Consider the following 24,633-nt stretch of genomic DNA (forward strand, 5'->3'; position numbering starts at 1 on the left):
TTCCTTTAGTCTGCAGAGGACAGGGCTCTGGTACAAATACAAAAGATTCCAGGATTTGGATATGGTCCGCATCTTCACCAAATCTAAATATTTCTTCATTGGGCAAGACCATATTTGTGTACCGTGCTTGTTCAAATCTATCCGTTAGTTTTTGAGATGTATTATGGACAGACAAACAGGGATGAAAACATGTTTGGTATCTGCAAAGCAGAAAGAATAAATGTTTATTTAGAGCAACAATCTCCACATCTAACAACTGGCTCTGAAAACTCTGCTCACATTTTGACAGCTGTGACAAATTCTACCCCAGCAGCGGAGACAATCCACAACATTCAATAACACTCAACATTTGAAATAAAACAAACTACAACAATCGACAAGAAAAAGTCAATTCTCCCGATCTCCCAATGTGAACGGATCCCTTCAAAAATTCCCGGATTCAGATCATCACCAAAAACAAATCAGTTCTTCCGTGGGCCATATCCTGTCGGCGTACTGAGTTTTGTTAAAATCCATCCATTAGTTTGTGAGATAAATTGTTTACAGACAAACAGAATAACAGGGATGGAAACATTACCTCCGCCCATCTTCAGTGTCAGACATACTTTCAGTACATTGAGCAGCCCCGATGTCTATTCTCAGCCAGCATTACACAGGGGGGAAAGGGCTGGATTCTCAGACCAGCAAGTCAAGGCACCCTCTTTAAATGGCCACTTCCCACAATGGATTCAGTGGCCTCTGAAGGGAAGCAGCCTCGGTCCACACTGGGAGTTCCTGCCCCCCAGTCAGCTGGCTCATGCTGGCTCCTGCTGGACGATCTGCCTGTGAGGATAGGAGTGTGTCGACTTAAAAAGAAACCTGCATTTATGTAGCACCTTTCACTACCTTAGGGTGTCTCAATGTGTTTCACTGCCAATCCAGCTCTTTCTGAAGTGTAGTCATTATAGGAAACCTGGCAGCCAATTTGTGCACAGCAAGATCCCACAGACAGTAATGTGATGATGACCAGATTTTCTGTTTTTACTGAGGTTGGTTGAGGTATAAATATCAGGCCCCAGGACACTGGGGGTGAACTCCTCCCCCTCCTGCTCTTCTTCCAATTGTGGCCATTCAGTCTTGTACATACGTCTGAGAGGGCAGACGGGGCCCTCGGGTTAATGTCTCACTCGAAGACGGTCCCTCCAACAGGACGGCTCTCCCTCAGTACTGGCATCGGGAGTGTGGGCCCTGGATTATGGGGGCTCGAGTCTCTGGAGTGGGGATTGGAACCCCCCACCTCCTGACTCAGAGGCGAGAGTGCTACCCACCATCATGCCGTGTTGAATAGAATCAGCGAGCTGGTGTTCTAGAATCATGGAATGGTTACAACACTGAAGGAGGCCATTCAGCCCATTGTGTCTATGCCAGCTCTCTGCAAGAGCAACTCACCAGGAGCCAACCCCCACCTTTTCCCCATAACCCTGCCAATTTCTCCTCTTCGGATAATGATCCAACACTCTGTTCAAAACCAAGACTGAATCTACCTCCAAGCCCTCCATCCCTGGTGCCATTCTCGTCAATCTCCTCTGCACCCTCTAAGAACTTCACATCTTTCCTAAAGTGTGGGGCCCAGATATAGGGTTCCATTCTCGAGGGATAGAATTGAAAAGCAGGGAGGTTATGTTCAACTTGTTTTGAACCATGGTTAGACTACACTGGGAGCACTGTAAACATTTGTCATCTCCATTTAGAAAAAGAAAATAGAGGCACTGGAGAAGGGGCAACAAAGATTCACAAGAATAATCCCAGAACTGAGAGCATTTAATCCTCAGGAAAGGCTGGGGCTGCTTTTCTCTAGAAAAGAGAAGACTGAAGGGTGACCTGATGAAGGGGTTCAATAATCCAATAGGGATTTCATGAGAAACCTCTTTACCCAGCGAGTGGTGAGAATGTGGAACTCACTACCACAGCGAGTGGTTGAGGTGAATAGCATGAATACATTTAAGGGGAAGCTAGATACATACATGAGGGAGAAAGGAATAGAAGGATATGCTGATGGGAGGAGATGAAGAGGGGTGGGTAGAGAATAAATACTGACAGAGACCAATTGAACCGACTGGCCTGGCCCTGTGCTGTAGGCTCAATGGAACAGAGACAAATGTAGTTATGAACATATGAACAGGGAGCAGGAGGAGGCCATTCAGCCCCTCGAACCTGCTCCGCCATTTAATAAGATCGTGGCTGATCTGACAGTAACCTGAAATCTGCAGCCCACCTACCCCCGATAACCTATCACCCCCCTGCCTACCAAGAATCTATCACTTCTGCCTTAAAAGAATTCAAAGACTCTGCTTCCTGCACATTTTCAGGAAGAGAGTTCCAAAGGCTCATGACCCTCTGAGTGAAATAATTTCGCCTCATCTCTGTTGTAAATGGGTAACCCCTTATTGTTAAACAGTGACCCCCTAGTTCTAGATTCCCCCACCAGAGGAAACATCCTCTCCCCATCCACCCTGTAAAGACCTCTTAGCATCTTATATGTTTCAATCAAGTCACCTCTTACTCTTGTACACTCCAGCGGATACAAGCCCTGTTCAACCTTTCCTAATAAGACAACCCTCCCATTCCAGGTATTGGTCTGGTAAACCTTCTCTGAACTGCTTCCAACCCATTTACATCCTTAAATAAGGTAACCAATACTGCACACAGTCCTCCAGATCAACCCATTTACATCCTTCCTTAAATAAGGTGACCAATACTGCACACAGTCCTCCACATCTGGTCCCGCTAGTGCCCTGTACAACTGAACCATAACCTCCCTACTTATGTATTCAATTCCCCTCACAATAAATGATAACGTTCTATTAGCTTTCCTAAAAACCTGCTGCACTTGCAGACTAGCCTTTTGTGAATCACACATTAGGACACCCAGGTCCCTCCGCACCTCAGAGCTCTGCAATCTCCCACCATTTAGATAATATGCTTCTCTTTTATTCTTCCTGCCAAAATGGACAATTTCACATTTTCCCACATTATGCTCCATCTGCCAGGTCCTTGACCACTCACTTTCTAGAACTGTTTGTAGCCTCCTTTTCTCCTCTTCACAACCTACTTTCCCAACTATCTTTGTGTCATCAGCAAAGTTGGCAACCATCCCTTCAATCCCTTCATCCAAGTAATTTATATAAATTGTAAACAGTTGAGGTCCAGGCACTGATCACTGTGATTTTAGGTCTACATGTAGTGGTGAGAAAAACAATATTTATTATCCAGGATAAAATAAATGTCCTTCATCAGTTTTGCAGATCATTTCAGTGGAAATGTGCACTCCCAGGCTTAAAGAGCATCAGCCCACTGGAAGCAAAGTCGTGAGAACAGCAGAATCCAGCCCCTGCAATCAGTTGTGAATTCGCTGGTGTCTCTGCAGGCTGGATAACTGAGTGAATCCCTTCCCACATTCAGAGCAGGTGAACGGCCTCTCCCCAGTGTGAACTCGCTGGTGTGTTAGCAGGGTGGACGTCTTAGTGAATCCTTTCCCGCAAACAGAGCAGCTGAATGGCCTCTCCCCAGTGTGAACTCGCTGGTGTTCCTGCAGGGTGGATGAATGAGTGAATCCCTTCCCACACACAGAACACGTGAATGGACGTTCCCCAGTGTGAACTCTCTGGTGTTCCTGCAGGTTGGATAACCGACTGAACCCCTTCCCACACTCAGAGCAGGTGGCTGGCCTCTCCCCAGTGTGAACTCGCTGGTGATCCTGCAGGGTGGATGAATGACCAAATCCCTTCCCACAAACAGAGCAAGTGAATGGCCTCTCCCCAGTGTGAACACGTTGGTGTCTCAGCAGGTTGCTTGACTGAGTAAATCCCTTCCCACACTTAGAGCAGGTGAATGGCCTCTCCCCGGTGTGACTGCGTCGATGAGTTTCCAACTCAGATGGGGTCTGGAAACCCCTTCCACAGTCCCCACATTTCCACGGTTTCACCATGCTGCAGGTGTCCTTGTGTCTCTCCAAGTTTGACAATCAGTTGAACCCTCGTCCACACACAGAACACGTGTATGGTCTCTCCCCGCTGTGAATGGTGTGATGTTTTTTCAACTGCATAACTGTTTAAAGTTCTTTCAACAGTCAGTGCAATGGAACATTCTGAATCGGGCGTGTCTGTGTCTCCTTCAGGATTCAAAGGCCGATAATATTCAGGTCCCAGTGAATGAAGTAATAATGTCAGATCTTGACGTGACAGTTAGTTTGAGATTTCTGGCAGAAAATCCTCCCCTTGCAGTCACCTGTAAAAAGTTTAGAAAAATCATTACTATCAGGACAGCATAGAAATTCAGAAAAGACAATCCTAGTTTCTATGGAACATTCTTTTCCCCTCTTGTTACCCATTAACTGTAAATCTCCATCCCACACACTCTCCCTCCATTCTCACTCTGCTGTACCTAATAAATACCCTCCCAATTCTCCTGAAGGTGCTGACTCACACTGATCGACAGACCCATGCTCACTGCTTCCTGTCCAGGCCCAGTGAGATTGCAACTCACCACCTATGACGGTCGTGGAAGCAGAGGCAATCAATACTTTCACAATATATATGCTCAGTGGACTAAAAATGTGTGGAAAACACAGGACTGTACTACGTGATGAGAGCTACCTGGGGGATGAGGGAGAAATTTGTTCGGGCAGCGAGTGGACATGATCTGGAATTCACTCACTGTGAGGATGGTGGCAGCAGAGATCATCAGTGATTTCAAAATGAAATTGGATGGGTACTTGAAGAAAATAATCTTGCAGGGGAACGGGATATAGAGGGGGAATGAGAAAAGAAATGGAAAAGGGGAAACATTGATTTCCTCCCAGATGTTGCCCAGAGGAGGAAGTTTTAGTCTGAAGCTCATTGTCCAACTTCCGCATTGTGACGTCCACAATGGAACCCTGCCTGAATCAGCCAATAGGAATCACTCTGCTCCGTGGTGACGTCCTTGGGACGCAGTCTGCAGGCCAGGCGCGCGGACACGGGAGCCCCGCCCCCACCCATTGTTCCCCCTCCTCCTCCACCACCTCGAGCCAAGGTTTCCAGACAACCGGCTGACGGCTCCGGCCAGAGCGAGAAGCCGCTCGAAGAGCACGGGAGAGGGGAAGCCGCGCATGTGCGGGGGAGAGCCCGCCCCCTTCCCGCCATGCTGAGGGGTTGACCAATGGGAAGAGTTGGAGAACCGGAAGGACCATGGTCCTCGAGCCAATCAGAGCGTGGGCTTTGTGTGACTGAAGATTGAGCTTCACACAGAATAAAAGTTCCTCCTGTGTCCAACATCTGTGAGTAAAACACTTTCTTTTCTCCCCCTTTCCATTTCTTTTCTCATTCTGGGGGGAAATTGTTGACTTGCAGGAACTGAAGAGAAAGGAAGTGAATCCAAGGAGGGTGCAGACTCTGGAAAGGTTGGCCCAGGTCTCTCTCTCTCTCTTAAAGACATTGACATCCTTTGCTCGCTCAGCTTGACACATTTATTTGTCTGACTAACAGGATGGTCTCTTTCCTAATGTTCACAATTAAAGGGGTGGTTTCCCCAGGAGATGGCTGACATTTAAGGGGACAATAAATTAATATAGGACAGATTTATGTCTAGTGTTTTCACATGGTACATATTAGATGTATTATGGTTCTGTAATAAAGTACATTTGCCAAATATTTATAGTCTTGTAATGTAGTACTGTAGCTTCGTTATACATTTCCAGTCATAGAGTCATTACGGCACAGAAGGAGTCCATTTAAAAAAGTGAAACCTTTGTGCTCATTGAGGTTGTGGTTGTCCGGGAATTTGTTTATTTTAAGGTTATTGGACCCCATGGAGATCGTAACAACAGAGATGTGTCTAGTGTTGTTATAGGTCACGACCACTCACTTCCTAAGGAAAGGTCTTCCTCACATCCCCTCATGTATCTCTAATGAAGTGGTGCATTACTGTATATTGCACATATTTTCAGTCCTCTAATATAAATATATATATGGCTGGTGGCCTGCATGAACATTTTCAGGTCTGTGTTCTGGACAGGAAGTGGTGAGCATGGATCTGTCGATCAGCATGAATGGGGGGAGTGTGTGTGGGATGGAGATTTACAGCTTTTGGGTAACAAGAGAGGAAAGAATGTTCTAGAGAGACTAGAATTGTCTGTTCTGAATTTCTATCCAGCACTGACAGTGATGACTTTTGTAAACTTCTTTTGCAGGATCTTAGAAGAGGAGGTTTTGCAAACAAAAATCTCAAGCTAAAGGCCAAGATCTGACAGAGTCACTCAGTTCATCGGGACCTGAATATGATCAGCCTTTGAATCTAGAAGGGGAAACAATTGCCTGTTCTGTCTGCTGCAAAAGGTTTTAAACATCAGTGTGACTGGAAAAGCATTGAGACACACGCTTCCAAGTGAGAGTGTTCCAGTTCACTGACCGTGGAAAGAGTTTTAACAAGTTACACAGCCTGAGAAAACATCACCATTCACAGTGGAGAGAGACTGTACACGTGACGTTTGAACTTCAATAGTCACAAGGACAACCACTCAATGGAGAAACCATGGAAATGTGGGGACTGTGGAAAGGGATTCCGTTGCCCATCTAAGCTGGAAATTCATCGACGCAGTCACACTGGGGAGAGGCCATTCACCTGCTTTGTGTGCAGGAAGGGATTTACTAAGTCATCCAACCTGCAGCTGCACCAGCGAGTTCACACTGGGCAGAAGCCGTTCACCTGCTCTGAGTGTGGGAAGGGATTTACTCAGTCATCCCACCTGCAAACGCACCATCGAGTTCATACCGGGGAGAGGCCGTTCACCTGCTCTGAGTGTGGGAAGGGATTCTCTCAGTTATCCCACTTGGAGACGCACCATCGAGTTCACACCGGAGAGAGGCCATTCACCTGCTCTGACTGTGGGAAGGGATTCACTCAGTCATCCCTGCTGCAGATACACCAGCGAGTTCACAATGGAGAGAGGCCATTCTGCTGCTCCGTATGTGGGAAGGGATTCACTGATTCATCCAACCTGCAGAGACACCAGCGAGTTCACACCGGGGAGAAGCCATTCACTTGCTCTGAGTGTGGGAAGGGATTTACTCAGTCAGTGCACTTGCAGTCACACCAGCGGGTTCACACTGGGGAGAGGCCATTCACCTGCTCTGTGTGTGGGAAGGGATTCACTTGTTCATCGGAGATGCTGAGACACCATGGCAGTCATACCAAGTAGACCTCTGTGTTTGGGTGTTAGTTGAATCAATTGAGGTTAAGTATATATTGATTGGATATTTACTTGAGCACAAATAAAGAGAGACTTACTGACATAACGTGGAGTCAGGAGGTATATACCTGTAATGGTTAATTCTGTGAATAAATCTATACCAAAGTAAAGATTGACTCCACCCTAAGGCTGTCAGGATTATAACATGGTAAAAGAGAATGCTTGTCTAATGGTGAAGGTTGGAATCTAAAGGAAAATAAAATTTCAGACAGAAATTTATAATCTGAGTAACTTTTGTGAGAAATGGCTGAAAGCAAGTGGAAATTGCCAGGGTCTGATTACCTATCGATGTGGCTTCAACTGATCGTTGAATTTACAGCTGAGGAGTGACTGTTCACCTGCTCTGAGTTTGGGAGGGGAATTATCCACCTGGCTGAGACACCAGCGAGTTCCTACCACTACAGGTAGATCTAAAATAAATATATTTGTCTCTGATCCACTGAGTTTACAGCACAGGGCCAGGCCAGTTGGCTCAGTTTGTCTATGTCTGTACTTCTGATCCACATGATCCTCCACACACCCTTCTTCATCTCACCCCATCAGCATATCCTTCTATTCCTTTCTCCCTCATGTATGTATCTAGCTTCCCCTTAAATGTATTCTATCAGCCTAGCCTTTCCTAAGGGTTAAATGCTCTCAGTTCTGGGATTATTCTTGTGAATCTTTGTTGCCCCTTCTCCAGTGCCTCTATTTCCTTTTTCTAAATGGAGATCAGAAATGTTGACAGTACTCCCAGTGTAGTGTAACCATGGTTTGAAACAAGTTGAACATAACCTCCCTGCTTTTCAATTCCATCCCTCTAGAATGGAACCCTGTATCTGGGCCCCACACTTTAGGAAAGTTGTGAAGTTCTTAGAGAGACTGGAGAGAGGATTTATGAGAATGGTACCAGGAATGAGGGGTTTAGTTAATGGGGAGACTGGAGCAGCTGAAATTTCCCTCTGTAGATAATAGGATCATTAGGGTAGGGAATGGGGCCATTCAGCCCATTGAGCCCATGCTGGCTGCCTGTAGAGCAAACCAGTCAGTCCCATTGCCCCGTTCTATCCCCGTATCCCTGGAGGTTTATTTCCCTCGAGTGCCCATCCAATCTCCTTTCGGAGAAATTCCATCATTTCTGCTTCTACCACATTCATGGGAAGTGGGTTCCAGGTCATTACCACTCACTTTAACTGCACACGAGGCTCATAGAACACAGAAGGAGGCTATTTGGCCCATCATGCCCATGCTGGCTCTTTGAAAGAGCTATCCAATTCATCCCATTGTTTTCCTTTCAAGGATCTGTCCTGTTCCCTTTTCAAAGAAAGATTCGAATTTGCTCCTCACACTGTTTTCAGGCAGTGCATTCCACATAACAACAACTCGCTGTGTTTTCATACAAGTAATGCAGGATATACTCTGTTTTGATTTTCACAGAGTATTCAAAATAGGGTCAAAGACATGGTTATTACACAAAATTAAAGCTCAATCTTTAACAATGATTTTGATGAGGGGACTGAACTTAAATATCCAAATATGCAGATAATTAAAAATAAATTGCATTTCTATAGCACCTCTCATGACCACAGAACCTCCTAAAATGTTTTACAGTCAACAAAGTACATTTGAACTATAGTCACTTTTGTAATGTAGGAAACTGTACTTAAGCCTGGGTAATCAAATTTACTTTTAAAATTCAATCACTTTCATACCATATTCACTGTTATGAGTAACAAGGTCAAGGAAGCCATTTTAAACCCTAACATGTGGCTTGCTGCAGCCATTTAACATTCTGTAACTTTATTAGCTACATATTGATTTCGTATTGAAAGGCAGTCATGAAACAAATGATTATTCAGTAATGAACCTTGCAATGTAAGAGATAATTACTTTGTAAAGGCTGGATCTTTATTTTAAAAATTAACACTGTATAAACCTAAATGTTTCTCGACACTGCAGAGCTGGCAGTAATTGTTTAAACAAAGACATTCTTTTCTAATTTTGATGACCTAGAGGACTTCATATTCTGCCAAAGTCCAGCTCAAGAATAAAGCTCATTTTTCAATACAATCAAAATCAGTAAGAAAGAAAGCTATTGTCTTCCACAAGCTGTCTTTTTGAACCAATGTACCTTGTATTAACCAAATGTGTTAATTCAAGATTACTGTATTAATTAGCAACCAGTCCGTAATAGATGATTGAATAAGTAGTGAGCCTTAACTGAGTTACAATTAACAAATCAATAATTAACCAGTAGTTATAGTAAAATACTGAGTTTTATTTGCTGTAAAAATGTAAGACCTTAATTGCTGTGTATGTAAAGAATGTGCAATGATGATAAATGTGCCGGCAAGAGAGACCTTCAGGCTCTGATTAGCCTCAACATTTGGATCTGTATGAATTAGGGATGGTATAGAATCAGATAAAGGGATAGTGTGAAACAATTCTATTGCCTTCCTGTCTAAGATAATGAGAGAAGGTGGTGTAAGTAATTGGGGATCCAATTAAATTAATCTAGTAACCAAATTGACCAATTGTCATGTTACAGCTGGTCCAACTGTGATGTGAGGTAATGGTCACTTTGGGGATAAAAGTAGAAGTTCTGAAGGTCTCCCTTGCGAGCCAAGTACTGAAGACTCCCGAGGCTGAGTTCCAAGGAAATTACTGTCAGAGATGGAGCCAGACTCCCGAGGGTGAATTCCACAAGAATTACTGTCAAAGAAGGAGCCAGAGAGGGTTACGCTTCTACAGACTGATCACCCACATGAAGTTGTAAAAGTCAATGTCCTGTCCGAACCATAAGTGAATTTATTAAATGGCAAGTTGGGGATGACAGAAATCAATTAAGTTACAGATAACAGGATTATGTCATATAAATGTAAAATTAAAAAATTTGCATTTATGTAGCATCTTTCATGACCACAATATATTCCAAAGTGCTTTACAGCCAATGAAATACTTTTGAAGTGCAGTCACTGTTTTAATTTCGGAAACGCAGCAGCATTTACACACAGCAAGATCCCACAAACAGCAATGTGGTCATGACCAGATGATCTGTTTTTAGTGACGTTGATTGATAAATTTTCGCTCGGACACAGGGGATAACTCCCCTGCTCTTCTTCAAAATAGTGGCCCCAGGAAGTTCTAAGTCCACCTGAAGCAGCAGACAGGGCCCTTAGGTCAAAAGACAGCAGCTCTGACAGTGCTGCACTCCCTCAGTGTTGGCACTCAGAATGTTGGACGTGATTTTTGTCCTCAGGTCCCTGGGCTGGGACTTAAACCCACAACCTTCTGACCCAGAGGTGGGAGTGTGATCCACTGAGCCACGGCTGACACTCTAGACAATACAACATTAGAAACAGAAAGTTACCCTTTAAGATCCTCTGCCCTTTGCCTCCAGTGCTTAAATCTCATAATAAAAACCCCAGTATAAATAACAAGTATTTGAGTGACAAATGTTGAAGTGTTGGTTCAGAGCCACACATTTTGAGTTCCCATTTGAGCCTCCAGCACCTTTCTGTCTCTCTATTGCTGGTGTCAATGACGGCCAGGTGACAGAGCTGAGGACTGAATTTAGCTGAGAATAACAGGGCCTGTGCCCCAGTTGGGAAACTGCCATGGGCGTCGCACTAATAGAGAGACAGGAAGGTGCTGGAGAACTGACTGGGAAATGGGCCTCCAACCAATCAGGACACGGGAGGGGGTGACCGGGGCTGATGGTGACCCAACCCCCGGGGTTCAGTGCCCCTGTGTCCTAAGCGGGGAGTCACGGGAACAGGGTACAGAGGAGCCGAAGAGAAACCATTTGGGTCCAGAACATTGTGCACATCATTTTACTCTGGTTGTCTTTGATCCTCAAATAATTTTCTGTTTCTTTTAACCATGTTCTGTTTCATTAATAAACTTTAATCAGCAAAAATATCTGATTTTGCTGTACTTTTCATGATTAGATTTCTGCACTTTAGGGAAAGTGGGTGAGAGGGTTTGGCAGGCTCTTTAACAGAAAGTGAGTCACTCTAAGGTAATTGGCAAAGGAGCCAGAGGGGGAGATGAGATTTTATTTTTGACACAGCGATGTTAGAAAATGGGGGTCAGGGAGTCAATTAACCCTTTATCCCCTTTTCCCAAACTCTGAAATGATTCACAGTGATAATCCTTATTGGTGACAGTGGTTAGATTTTATTCAGTATAAATAAGACCTGACACATGCTCATGTCTGAGCCGTAGTATCAAAGTGCAGCAGCATTACCAATACACTCTGGGTAGAAGCACCATCTCCACGTAAATACTCCCTGGTCTGCCCCAGATGCCATGGCACCAGTCAATGCAATATGTAAAACCTCTACAAATCTCTGTGCTCAGGGAATCCCTTCTGATACTTTTTTACATCACAAAGTCTATGGAGACTGATTTAACCCAATCATTGCTGAGCCAACACTTGAATGGACCAATTACAAAACCTGTCATTGAACCATCTGTACCCGCCCAAGCCACGTCAAACTCTCAAACAATTGGCTTCCCACGCTCCGTCCCCGGTACAGGGAGTCAGCATTCCCATTCCAAGCAGTGAAAACATGGTGGCCTTGATACCCAGGTGTTGTCTAGGATTCAAGGCACTCTTGTTTTCTTCATGATGCTGAACTCTTCTTCCGCCGCCTTCGTCTCCGTGCTCGCTTCTTTGGGCAGGAGTCCTCTCCCCGTTCAACGGATCCTTTTACCCACCTTCAATATTCTCCCTCCACCTGGACCCCTCCCTCTGGATTCTTACCTTCTCTTGATCTTTTCATTGAGAACTGTCGGCGTGACATTAGTCGTCTCAATTTCTCTGCTCCTCTCACCCATTCTAACCTCTCTCTCTCTGATCTTGCTGCACTCCGTTCTCTCAGGTCCAACCCCAATATTGTCATCAAACCCGCTGACAAGGGTGGTGTTGTTGTCTGGTGCACTGACCTCTACCTCGCAGAGGCTGAGCGTCAACTCGCAGACACTTCCTCCTACCTCCCCCTGGACCATGAACCCACCACTGAACATCAAGCTATTGTTTCCAGGACTGTTACTGACCTCATCTCCTCTGGAGATCTTCCTTCCACAGCTTCCAACCTGATAGTCTCCCAACCTCGGACGGCCCGCTTCTACCTCCTACCCAAAATCCACAAACAGGACTGTCCCGGCAGACCGATCGTGTCAGCCTGTTCCTGCCCCACGGAACTCATTTCTTGCTATCTTGACTCCATTCTCTCTCCCCTTGTCCAGTCCCTTCCAACCTACATCCGTGATTCCTCTGACACCCTACATCATATCAACAATTTCCAGTTTCCTGGCCCCAACCGCCTTCTCTTCACCATGGATGTCCAATCCCTCTACACCTCCATCCCCCACCAGGATGGTCTGAGGGCTCTCCGCTTCTTCCTCGAACAGAGGCCCGAACAATCCCCATCCACCACTACTCTCCTCCGTCTGGCTGAACTTGTTCTCACACTGAACAATTTCTCCTTAAACTCCTCTCACTTCCTCCAAATAAAAGTTGTGGCTATGGGTACCCGCATGGGCCCCAGCTATGCCTGTCTCTTTATGGGGTATGTGGAACATTCCTTGTTCCAGTCCTACTCCGGCCACCTCCCACAGCTCTTTCTCCGGTACATCGATGATTACTTCAGTGCTGCTTCATGCTCTCGTCTGGACCTGGAAAAATTTATTAATTTTGCTTCCAATTTCCACCCCTCCATCATTTTCACATGGTCCATCTCTGACACTTCTCTTCCCTTCCTTGACCTCTCTGTCTCAATTTCTGGTGATAGACTGTCTACCAATATCCATTACAAGCCTACCGACTCCCACAGCTACCTTGACTACAGCTCCTCACACTCCGCTTCCTGTAAGGACTCCATCCCATTCTCTCAGTTCCTTCACCTCCATCGCATCTGTTCTGATGATGCCACTTTCAAAAACAGTTCCTCTGACATGTCCTCCTTCTTCCTTAACCGAGGTTTTCCACCCACGGTGGTTGACAGGGCCCTTAAACGTGTCCGGCCCATCTCCTGCACATCCGCCCTCACACCTTCCTCTCCCTCTCAGAAACATGATAGGGTGCCCCTTGTCCTCACTTATCACCCCACCAGCCTCCGCATTCAAAGGATCATCCTCCGCCATTTCCGCCAACTCCAGCATGATGCCACCACCACACAAATCTTCCCTTCACCCCCCCGGCGGCATTCCACAGGGATCGTTCCCTCCGGGACACTCTGGTCCACTCCTCCATCACCCCCTACACCTCAACCCCCTCCCACGGCACCTTCCCATGCAACCACAGAAGGTGCAACACCTGCCCCTTTACTTCCCCTCTCCTCGCCGTCCAAGGGCCCAAACACTCCTTTCAAGTGAAGCAGCATTTCACTTGTACTTCCCTCAATTTAGTCTACTGCATTTGTTGCTCCCAATGCGGTTTCCTCTACATTGGAGAGACCAAACGCAGACTGGGTGACCGCTTTGCAGAACACCTTCAGTCTGTCCACAAGCATTACCCAGACCTCCCTGTTGCTTGCCATTTCAACACTCCACCCTGCTCTCATGCCCACATGTCCATCCTTGGCTTGCTGCATTGTTCCAGTGAAGCTCAACGCAAACTGGAGGAACAGCACCTCATCTTCCGACTAGGCACTTTACAGCCTTCCGGACTGAATATTGAGTTCAACAATTTTAGATCATGAACTCTCTCCACCATCCCCACCCCCTTTCCAATTTCCCCCCCTTTTTTCCCCAATAATTTATATAGCTTTTTCTTTTCCCATCTATTTCCATTATTTTTAAATGTATTTCCATCCATTGTTTTATCTCTACCTTTTAGCCTTTTTCGATTCCTTCCCCCCACCCCACCCCCACTAGGGCTATCTGTACCTTGCTTGTCCCGTTTTCTACCCTTAATTAGCACATTCCTCAGATAATATCACCACCTTCAACACCTCTTTGTCCTTTTGTCTGTGACAGCTTTTGGTTATCTCCACCTATCACTGACCCTCTATCCAGCTCTACCTGTCCCACCCCACCCCCCTTAAACCAGCTTATATTTCACCTCTTTTCTATTTTCACTTAGTTCTGTTGAAGGGTCATTGGGACTCGAAACGTTAACTGTGTTCCTCTCCACAGATGCTGCCAGACCTGCTGAGTTTTTCCTGGTATTTTTGTTCTTGTTTTCTTTGTCCTCTGGGAGCTGTTCATCTCCCTGTTCCCACATAGCAAGTCATCTGTTCTCAGCTCTGCCAGATTTCTGCTGAAGTTTGGCCCCTTTTACACCTTTCGGATCAATAAAACATTCAGAGAATGAAGACTCGTTTTTTTTAAATGAAGTTCATTGGCAAAGGATACAAATTTCGCCAAGATACAGCGATCAACTTATTCATTTCATCTCCACTTTCTTGCCTTTCACTGGAATGTAGGTGGAACCCAGTTTGATACATTCCACTGAAATACATCCAAGGTGAGTTATTCCAATTCCTTTACTGCTGAATACAATATTTTCCTTGTATCTTTAAAACAGAAATCAAACATTCCCATTTGATTTCAGAGATTAACGTAATTTATTTGTTATTTATTGTAGATGTCAGGCTGGGGACGGTTTCCTTCGAGCACAGGAGGTTGAGGGGAGATCTGATAGAGGTGGACAAGATTATGACAGGTTTAGATAAGGTGGACAAAGAAAAGCTGTTCCCATCAGCTGATGGCACAAGGACGAGGGAGACAAAGATTTAAGATTTTGTGTAAGAGATGCAGGGGGGATATGAGGAAGAACTGTTTTATGCAGCGAGTGGTAATGAGCTGGAACTCGTTGCCTGTGTTGGTGGTGCAAGCAGAGACGATGAATGATTTCAAAAGGAAATTGGGTGGAGACTTGAGGGAAATAAACTTTCAGGGATATGGGGATAACACAGCATAGTCGGACTGGTTTGCTCTACAGAGAGCTGGCATGGACTCGATGGGCTATGTGGGCTCCTCCTCTGTCCTAATGACTCTTGATCTAAAGAGAACAATTTTAGCTGCTCCAGTCTCTCCAACTGACTGAAGTCTCATCCCTGGTGCCATTCTCGTAAATCTCCTCTGCACCCTCTCTAAGAACTTCACATCTTTCCTAAAGTGTGGGACCCAGATATAGGGCTCCATTCAAGAGGGATAGAATTGAAAAGCAGGGAGGTCATGTTCAACTTGTTTCGAACCATGGTTAGACTACACTGGGAGTACTGTCAACATCTTTGATCTCCATTTAGAAAAAGGAAATAGAGGCACTGGAGAAGGGGCAACACAGATTCACAAGAATAAAACCAGAACTGAGAGCATTTAACCCTCAGGAAAGGCTGGGGCTACTTTTCTCTAGAAAAGAGAAGACTGAAGGGTGACCTGATGGAAGTCTTTAAGATGATGAAGGGATTCAATCATCCAATAGGGATTTCATGAGAAACCTCTTTACCCAGCGAGTGGTGAGAATGTGGAACTCACAACCACAGCGAGTGGTTGAGGTGAATAGCATGAATACATTTAAGGGGAAGCTAGATACATACATGAGGGAGAAAGGAATAGAAGGATATGTTGATGGGGGGAGATGAAGCGGGGTGGGTGGAGGCTCATGTGGAGCATAAATACTGACAGAGACTAATTGAGCTGCCTGGCCTGGCCCTGTGCTGTAGACTCAATGGAACAAAGACAAATGTATTTATTTTAGATCCACCTGTAGTGGTTGCATAAACAAAGTTTTCTATCCAGGATAAAATAAATGTCCTTCATCAGCTTTTGCAGGTCATTTCAGTGGAAATGTGCACTCCCAGGCTCAAAGAGCATCAGCAATTGGAAGCAAAGTTGTGACACCAGCCAATTCAGCAGAAAGAAACCCTCCGACCCTCCCACTTCAACAACTTTCAGAATGAACATGGTTCAGCTCTGGATATGATTAACAACAGCAAGAACAGCAGCTTCCAAATCTTGAAATCACTTATGAACTCTATAGTGTCCGAGCAGGGTGGATAACAGAGTGAATCCTTTCCCACACACAGAGCAGATGAACGGCCTCTCTCCAGTGTGAACTCGCTGGTGAGTCAGCAGATAGGTTGACCGAGTGAATCCCTTCCCACACTCAGAGCAGGTGAATGGCCTCTCCCCGGTGTGAACCCGCCAGTGTGTCAGCAGGGTGGATGAATCGCTAAATCCCTTCCCACACACAGAGCAGGTGAATGGTCTCTCCCCGGTGTGAACTCGCTGGTGTGTCAGCAAGTTGGACGACTTAGTGAATTGCTTCCCACACTCAGTGCAGGTGAACGGCCTCTCCCCGGTGTGAACTCGCTGGTGTGTTCGCAGGTGTGTTGACCGACTGAATCTCTTCCCACAATCAGAGCAAGTGAATGGCCTCTCCCCGGTGTGGACTCGCTGGTGAGTCTGCAGGTTGAATGACTTAACGAATCCCTTCCCACACTCGGAGCAGGTGAATGGCCTCTCCCCGGTGTGACTGCGCTGATGAGCTTCCAGCTCAGATGGGCAACGGAATCCCTTTCCACAGTCCCCACATTTCCAAGGTTTCTCCATGGTGTGGATCTCATAGATAAACATAGAGTCTATGTCTATTTCTGTCTTTGTGTCCCTCCAGGTTTGACAATCTGTTGAGGCTGTGAACACAGACAACACGCGAACGGTCTTTCTCCGCTGTGAGCAGTGTGAGCTTCTTTCAGGCTGTGTAACTGGTGAAAGCTCTTTCCACAGTCAGTGCACTGGAAACACTCTAACTCGGGTGCGTGGGCCTCGGGCCTTTTCCAGTCCCCCTGATGTTCAGAACCTTCTGAAGTAGACAGAACACAGAAACATTTCTCCTTCTAGATTCAAAGGCCGATGAATCATGTGACTGTCAGATCTTGACGTGATGTTTGGTTTGAGATTTCTGTCTGCAAATCCTCCCCTTCTAATATCCTGTAAAAGGAATTTACAAAGTCATCACTGTCCGTGCAAGATAGGAATTCAGAACAGACAATTCAATTTCTGTGGAACATTCTGTCCTCTCCGTCCCACACAATTTGCCCCCAGAATGAGAAAAGAAATGGAAAGGGGGAAACATTGATTTCCTCACAGATGTTGCCCAGAGGAGGAAATTTTAGTCTGAAGCTCATTGTCCAACTTCCGCATTGTGACGTCCACAATGGAGCCCGGCCTGAAACAGCCAATAGGAATCACTCTGCTCCGCGGTGACGTCCTACGGTTCCAGTCTGCAGGCCAGACGCGCGGACGCGGGAGCCCCGCCCCCACCCATTGTTCCCCCTCCCCCTCCACTTCCTCGATCCAAAGTTTCCAGACAACCGGCTGACGGCTCCGGCCAGAGAGAGAAGCCGCTCAGAGAACTCGGGAGATGGGAAGCTGCGCATGTGCGGGGGAGAGCCCGCCCCTTCCCCGCATGCTGAGGACCTAACCAATGGGAAGAGCTGGAGGACCGGAAGGACTCTTGTCCTCCAGCCAATCAGAATGCGAGCTTTGTGTGAATGCAGATTGAGCTTCACAGACTAAAACTTCTTCCTGTGTCCAACATCTGTGAGTAAAACACTTTCTTTTCTCCCCTTTCCATTTCTTTTCTCATTCTGGGGGGAAATTGTTGACTTGCAGGAACTGAAGGGAAAGGAAGTGAATCCAGGGAGGGTGCAGACTCTGGAAAGGTTGGCCCAGGTCTCTCTCTCTCTCTCTTAAAGACATTGACATCCTTTGCTCCCTCAGCTTGACACATTTATTTATTTGTTTGGCTAAAAGGATGGTCTCTTTCCTAATGTTCACGATTAAAGGGGTGGTTTCCCCAGGAGGTGGCTGACATTTAAGGGGGCAGTAAATTCATATAGGACAGAGATATGTCCAGTGTTGTTATATGGTACATAATAGATATATTATTATGGTTCTGTAATAAAGTACATTTATTATTATTTCTAGTCTGTAATATTACACTGTAGCTACGTTACTTATTTCAGCCATAGAATCATTATGGCAGAAAGGGACCATTCTGGAACTCAAGTCCATGCCTACTCTCTGTAGAGCAATCCAATCAGTCCAGTTCCCCCTCTATATCCCCGTTCCCCTGCAAGTTTATTTCCTTCAAGTGCCCATCCAATTTCGTTTTGAAATGATTGATTGTCTCCACTTTCACCATCCTCAGAGGCAGCGGGTTCCAGGACATTACCACCTGCTGCCTAAATAAAGTCCTTCCTCATATCCTACCTATATCTCTGTTCAAATAATCCTGAACTGTATATTACACTTAGCCCATTATTATAGGCACTGACATATATTTAAGACTAGCAGCTTGGGTGATGATTTTCAATGCTGCAAAGATTAGTGGTGGGCCAGAAGTTTGGAAAAATGTTAGACACTAGCAAAGCATCATGAACAAAAAGAGAGAGATAAACTGGAGTGTGACTGAAAACTAACAATAAATATGAAACAGACAGTAAAAGCTTCCAGAAGTTTATAAAAAGGGAAAAAGTAGTGAAAGCAAGCCTTGATCCCCTAGGGGTGAAACTGGGAAATGAATAGTGGGGAAGATGGAAATGGCAGAGACATTCAACAGGTATTTTGTATCTGTCTTCACAGTAGAAGACCCAAAGAGCGTCTCAGGACTAGTAGAAAAGCAGGGGACAAAAGGGAAGGAGGAACTTAAAATAATCATGATCTCGAGATCAAAAGTCCCAGGAAAACTAATGGGACTAACGGCTGACAGGTCTCCGGGACCTGATGGCCTGCTTCCTCAGGTCTTAAGGGAAGTGTCTGCAGGGTTAGTGGATGCATTGTTTGTCAGCTTTGAAAATTCCCGAGATTCTGGACAGGTCCCAGCGGATTGGAAAACCACAAATGTAACACAACCACTCAAGAGAGGAGGGAGACAGAAAGCAGGAAACTATAGGCCAGTCAGTCTAACATCTGTCATTGGGGAAACAGTAGATGTCACATATCTTGTTTTCCAGAAGGCATTCGCGAAAGGGCCACATAAAAGGTAACTGCCCAAGATAAGAGCTCATGGTGTTGGGGATGACATATTAGCACGGATAGAGGATTGGCTAACTAACAGGAAACAGAGAGTCGGAGTTATGAGGTTAGCGATGTGTAAGCAGTGAAGTCCTGCAGGGATCAGTACTGGGGCCTCAGCTATTTACAATCCATATTAATCACTTGAATGAAGGAACTGACTGTATTGTAGCCAAAATTGCTGATGATACAATGATAGGTAGGAAAGCAAGTTGAAAGGAAGATACAAAGAGTCTGCAAAGGGATAGCGATAGGTGAAGTGAGTGGGAGAAAAATTGGCAGATGGAGTTTTATGTGTGAAAATGTGAGGTTGTCCACTTTGGCAGGAAGAATGGAAAAGTAGAATATTATTGAAATGAAGAGAGAGTGCAGAATGCTGCAGTACAGAGGAATCTGGGTGTCCTTGTACATGAATCACAAAAAGTCAGTATGCAGGTACAGCAAGTAATGGGGAAGGCAATTGGAATGTCGGCCTTTACTGCAAGGGGGATGGAGTATAAAAGTCGGGAAGTCTTACTGCAGCTATACAGGGTATTGGTGAGACCACACCTTGAGTACTGTGTACAGTTCTGGGCTCCTTTAAGCAAGGATATACTTGCATTGGAAGCAGCTCAGAGAGGGTTCACTCGGCTGATTCCTTGGATAAAGGGGTAGCCTTATGAGGAAACATTGAGCAGGTTGGGCCTATTCAAATTGGAGTTGAGAAGAATGAGAGGTGATCTTATTGAAACATATCGGATTCTGAGGCAGCTTGATAGGGTAGATGCTGAGAGGATGTTTCCACTCAAGGGGGAGTTTCGAAATAGGGGCACAGTTTAAAAATAAGGTGTCTCCCATTTAAGACAGAGATGAGGAGGAATTTCTTCCCTCAGAGTGTCGTTAGTCTTTGGAATTCTCTTCCACATGGACCAGAGGAGGCTGGGTCATTGAATATATTTAAGACAGAGACTGATAGGTTTTAGATATTGAAGATATCAAGGGATATTGGGGATAGTGCAGGAAAATGGCGCTAAGCTAGATCAGCCATTGGGGGAGGCAATGGCATAGTGGTATTGTCACTGGGCTAGTATTCCACAGGCCTAGGATCATACCCTATCTGGGTTCAAATCCCACCACAGCAGATGGTGAAATTTGAATTCAATAAAAATCTGGGATTAAGTCTAATGTCAACCATGAAACCATTGCCAATTGTTCTAAAAACCCACTTGGTTCACCAATGTCCTTTAGGGAAGGAAATCTGCTGTCATTACCTGGTCTGACCCACGTGTGACTGCAGACCCACAGCAATGTGGATGACTCTTAATTGCCCTCATTCAGAGAGCATTTAGGGATGGGCAATAAATGCTGGCCCAGCCAGAAACACCCACATCCCATGAATGGATAAAAGAAATCTCATTGAACGGGCTGAGCAGGCTCGATGGGCTGAATGGCCTACTCCTGCTCCTATTTCTTATGATCTCTGTGTCCTAAACAGGAAGCGGTGGGCATGGATCTGTCGATCAGCATCTTCAGAAGAATTGGGAAGGTGTATATTAGGTACAGCAGAATGAGAATGGAGGGACAATGTGTGGGACGGAGATTTACAGCTTTTGGGGAATGAGAGGGGAAAGAATGTTCCATAGAAACTAGAATTGTCTGCTCTGAATTTCTACCCTGCACTGACAGTGATGACTGTTGTGAATGCTTTTTGCAGAATATTAGAAGGGGACGATTTCCAGACAGAAATCTCAAACCAAACATCAAGATCTGACAGAGTCACTCAAATCATCAGGACCTGAATGTCATCAGCCTTTGAATTTAAAAAGAGAAATGTTTGTCTGTTCTGTCTGATTCAAAAGATTTTAAACATCAAGGGGACTGGAAAAGCACCGAGACACACACACACATCCCCGAGTGAGAGTGTTCCAGTGCACTGACTGTGGAAAGAGCTTTGACCAGTTACACAGTCTGAAAAAACATTGCACCATTCACAGTGAGGAGAGACCGTCCACGTGTTCTCTGTGTGAGGACGAGGCTTCAACCGATTGTCAAACCTGGAGAGACACAAGGACACCCGCACCATGGAGAAACCGTGGAAATGTGGAGACTGTGGGAAGGGATTTAAAGCCCCCTCTGAGCTGGAAACTCATCGACGCATTCACACCGGGGAGAAGCCATTCACCTGCTCTGAGTGTGGGAAGGGATTCGCTCAGTTATCCCACCTGCAGTCCCACCAACGAGTTCACACCGGAGAGAGACCGTTCACCTGCTCTGAATGCGGGAAGGGATTCGCTCAGTTACATCACCTGCAAACACACCAGCGACTTCACACTGGGGAGAGGCCGTTCACCTGCTCCGAGTGTGGGAAGGGATTCACTCAGTTATCCAACCTGCAATCACACCAGCGAATTCACACTGGGGAGAGGCCTTTCACCTGCTCTCAGTGTGGGAAGGGATTCATTGATTCATCCAATCTGTACAGGCACCAGCGAGTTCACACAGGGGAGAGGCCGTTCACCTGCTCTGAGTGTGGGAAGGGATTCAGTCGGTTATCCCACCTGCAGGCACACCAACGAATTCACACTGGGGAGAGGCCATTCACCTGTTCTCAGTGTGGGAAGGGATTCATTGATTCATCCAACATGTACATGCATCAGCGATTTCACACCGGGGAGAGACAATTCTCCTGCTCCGAGTGTGGGAAGGGATTCAGGAATTCATCTGCCCTGCTGATACACCAGCGAGTTCACACTGGGGAGAGGCCATTCACCTGCTCAGAGTGTGGGAAGGGATTCAGTCGGTTATGCAGACTGCAGTCACACCAACAAGTTCACACCGGGGAGAGGCCGTTCACCTGCTCCAAGTGTGGGAAGGGATTCACTCGGTTATCTAAATTGCAGGTGCACCAGCAGGTTCACACTGGGGAGAGGCCATTCACCTGCTCAGAGTGTGGGAAGGGATTCACTCAATTATCCCACCTGCTGAGACACCAGCAAGTTCACAAGTGATTCCAGGGGTTAGATTCTGCTGTTGTTGCTGCTGTTAATCACATCCAGGACTTGGACCATGTTCATTCTGACAGTTGGTGAAGTGGGAGGGTCGAAGGGTTTCTCTCTGCTGGACTGACCAGTCCCACGACTTTGCCCCAGTGGCTGATGCTCTTTGAGCCTTGTTGCGAATATCTAGTTTCATATTTCACAGGGATCACAGGATGAAAGGATGTTTGGAATGTAAAAGATATTTAGTTTGCATTTCTGTTTGGAACCACCCAAAGAGTGCCATGTTGCCATGGAGATGGGCTGTGTTGGTCTGATGGTTCTTTTGTATAAATTTTCTGGGTGTTTCTCACAGAAGAAAACTATCACAGTTTGAGAGTCAATTTGGCTGTGGTAGATTGGGAAACTACAAGAAAAGCTATGATGGTAGATGGGCAATAGCTAACATTGAAGGAATTATTACATAGTTACAACAAATATAAATTCCTTTAAGGAACAAAAACCCAACAGGAAAACCCAACTCTGGCCTAGAAGAGAAGTTGAAGATTGCATTAGATCAAAGGAAGAGGCTCATAAAGTGACCAAAAAAAGTAGTAAGCCTGAGGATTGGAGCATGTTTTGAATTGAGCATTTTTTGAATTCAGCAAAGGTGGACCAAGAAGCTGAGTTCCAAAGACTCTCTAACTTCTGAGAGAAAAAAACTCTCCTCTATCTTAAATGGACAACCCGTTACTTTTAAACCGTGACCCCAATTTCCAGATTCTCCCTCAAGAGGAAACATCCTCTCCACATCCACCCTGTTGAGGCCCCTCAGGGTCTTATATGTTTCAATCAAGTCGCCTCTTACTCTTCTAAACTCCAGCGGATACAAGCCCAGACTGTCCCACCCTTTCCTTATAAGACAACCCTCCCATTCCTGGTATTAGTCTAGTAAACCTTCTCTGAACAGCTTCCAATGTACTTCCATCCTTTCTGAAATAAGGAGACCAACACTGTACACTGTACTCCAGATGTGGTCTCACCAATGCCCTGTATAACTGAAGCATAACCCCCCACTACTTGTAACAATAACATTCTGTTAGCTTTCTTAATTACTTGATTTGCCTGAATAATTAGCTTTTGTGATGCATGCACAAGGACTCCCAGATCCCTCTGCATCTCAGAGCTCTGCAATCTCTCACCATTTCGATAATATGCTTCATTTTTATTCTTCCTGCAAAAATTGACAATTTCACATTTTCCCACATTACACTCCATTTGCCAGATATTTATTTGCCCACTCACTTAACATATCTATATCCTTTTGTAGTCTCCTTATGTCCTCTTCACAACTTACTTACCTACCTATCTTTGTGTCATTAACAAATTTAGCGACCGTTCCTTCAGTCCCTTCATCCAAGTCATTTATATAAATTGTAAAAAGTTGAGGTCTCACCACTGATCACTGTAACACCATTCATTACATCTTGCCAACCAGAAAATGACCATTTATGCCTACTCTGTTTCCTGTTAGCTAGCAAATCTTCTATCCGTGCCAATATGTTACCCCCTACAGAATGACCTTTTATTTTCCACAATAACCTTTGATGTGGCACTTTATCAAATGCCTTCTGGAAATCTAAGTTAGTACTCCACCGGTTCCCCTTTATCTACAGCACATGTTACTTCTTCAAAGAACTCCACTAATTGGTAAAACATGATTTCCCTTTCACAAAACCATGTAGACTCTGCCTGATTACCCTGAATTTATCTACGTGCCCTGTTATACTGTCTTTAATAATAGCTTCTCACATTTTCCCTCTGACAGATGTTAAGCTAACTGGCCTGCTTTCTGTCTCCCTTTTTGAATGAAGGAGTTACACTCACTATTTTCCAATCTAATGGAACCTTCCTGAATCCAGGAAATTTTGGGAAATTTCAGCCTACTTATCAACTATCTCACTAGCCACTTCTTTTAAGACCCTAGGATGAAGTCCATCAGGACCTGGGTTCTTGTCAGCCTGCAGCTCCAACAATTTGCTCAGTACCACTTCTGTGGTGACCGTAATTTACTTGAGTTCTTCCCTCCCTTCCATTTCCTGTTTTACAGTTATTTCTGGGATGTTACTTGAATACCCTACAGTGAGGACTGATGCAAAATACTTGTTCAATTCATCTGCCATCTCCTTATTTTCTATTATTAATTCCCCAGACTCACTTTCTAAAAAACCAATGCTTATTTTGTTAACTCTTTTCTGTTTTAAACATCTATAGAAATCTGTTTTTCTATTTTCAGCTAGCTTTCCCATATACTCTAATTTTTCCCTCCTTATTAATCTTTTCATCTGTCTTTGCTGTTTTCTATATTCTGTCCAATCTTCTGATCTGCCAGCCATCCTTGTG

The 24,633-nt window shown here is 45.3% G+C and overlaps 5 protein-coding genes across 6 annotated transcripts in view; 3 read left to right on the plus strand and 2 right to left on the minus strand.

The window, feature by feature from the left end:
• The window catches only part of LOC144697120 (uncharacterized), a 432,856-nt gene that overhangs the window by 405,860 nt on the left and 2,363 nt on the right, over nucleotides 1–24,633 (plus strand). The window lies entirely within an intron of this gene.
• The window catches only part of LOC144697094 (uncharacterized), a 391,382-nt gene that overhangs the window by 342,223 nt on the left and 24,526 nt on the right, over nucleotides 1–24,633 (plus strand). The gene's annotated exons all lie outside the window — the stretch shown is intronic.
• The window catches only part of LOC144696929 (uncharacterized), a 164,910-nt gene that overhangs the window by 74,052 nt on the left and 66,225 nt on the right, over nucleotides 1–24,633 (plus strand). The window lies entirely within an intron of this gene.
• On the minus strand, nucleotides 2,065–4,932 carry LOC144697236 (uncharacterized). Of its 2 annotated transcripts, none has more exons than XM_078569156.1 (2): nucleotides 4,696–4,932; nucleotides 2,065–4,266 (listed from the first exon to the last, which is right to left on the minus strand). In XM_078569156.1, the coding sequence occupies exon 2, from the start codon at nucleotides 3,965–3,967 to the stop codon at nucleotides 3,377–3,379; it is 591 nt and encodes a 196-aa protein (XP_078425282.1). In that variant the 5' UTR covers nucleotides 3,968–4,266; nucleotides 4,696–4,932; the 3' UTR covers nucleotides 2,065–3,376. The 2 variants fall into 2 exon arrangements, with proteins under 2 accessions (XP_078425282.1, XP_078425281.1); XM_078569155.1 differs by having other exon boundaries at nucleotides 4,635–4,932.
• Nucleotides 14,354–17,108, minus strand: LOC144697231 (uncharacterized). The gene is made up of 2 exons (XM_078569146.1): nucleotides 15,963–17,108; nucleotides 14,354–14,536 (listed from the first exon to the last, which is right to left on the minus strand). The coding sequence occupies exon 1, from the start codon at nucleotides 16,832–16,834 to the stop codon at nucleotides 16,220–16,222; it is 615 nt and encodes a 204-aa protein (XP_078425272.1). The 5' UTR covers nucleotides 16,835–17,108; the 3' UTR covers nucleotides 14,354–14,536; nucleotides 15,963–16,219.

Source organism: Cetorhinus maximus, chromosome 23 (assembly GCF_964194155.1).
Source record: "Cetorhinus maximus chromosome 23, sCetMax3.hap1.1, whole genome shotgun sequence".
Classification (NCBI taxonomy): Eukaryota; Metazoa; Chordata; class Chondrichthyes; order Lamniformes; family Cetorhinidae; genus Cetorhinus; species Cetorhinus maximus.

Bases quoted from the DNA above. Each gene is read 5' to 3' on its own strand.
- LOC144697236 (XM_078569156.1), bottom strand. From the start codon at position 3,967: ATGGTGAAACCGTGGAAATGTGGGGACTGTGGAAGGGGTTTCCAGACC.
- LOC144697231 (XM_078569146.1), bottom strand. From the start codon at position 16,834: ATGTTTATCTATGAGATCCACACCATGGAGAAACCTTGGAAATGTGGG.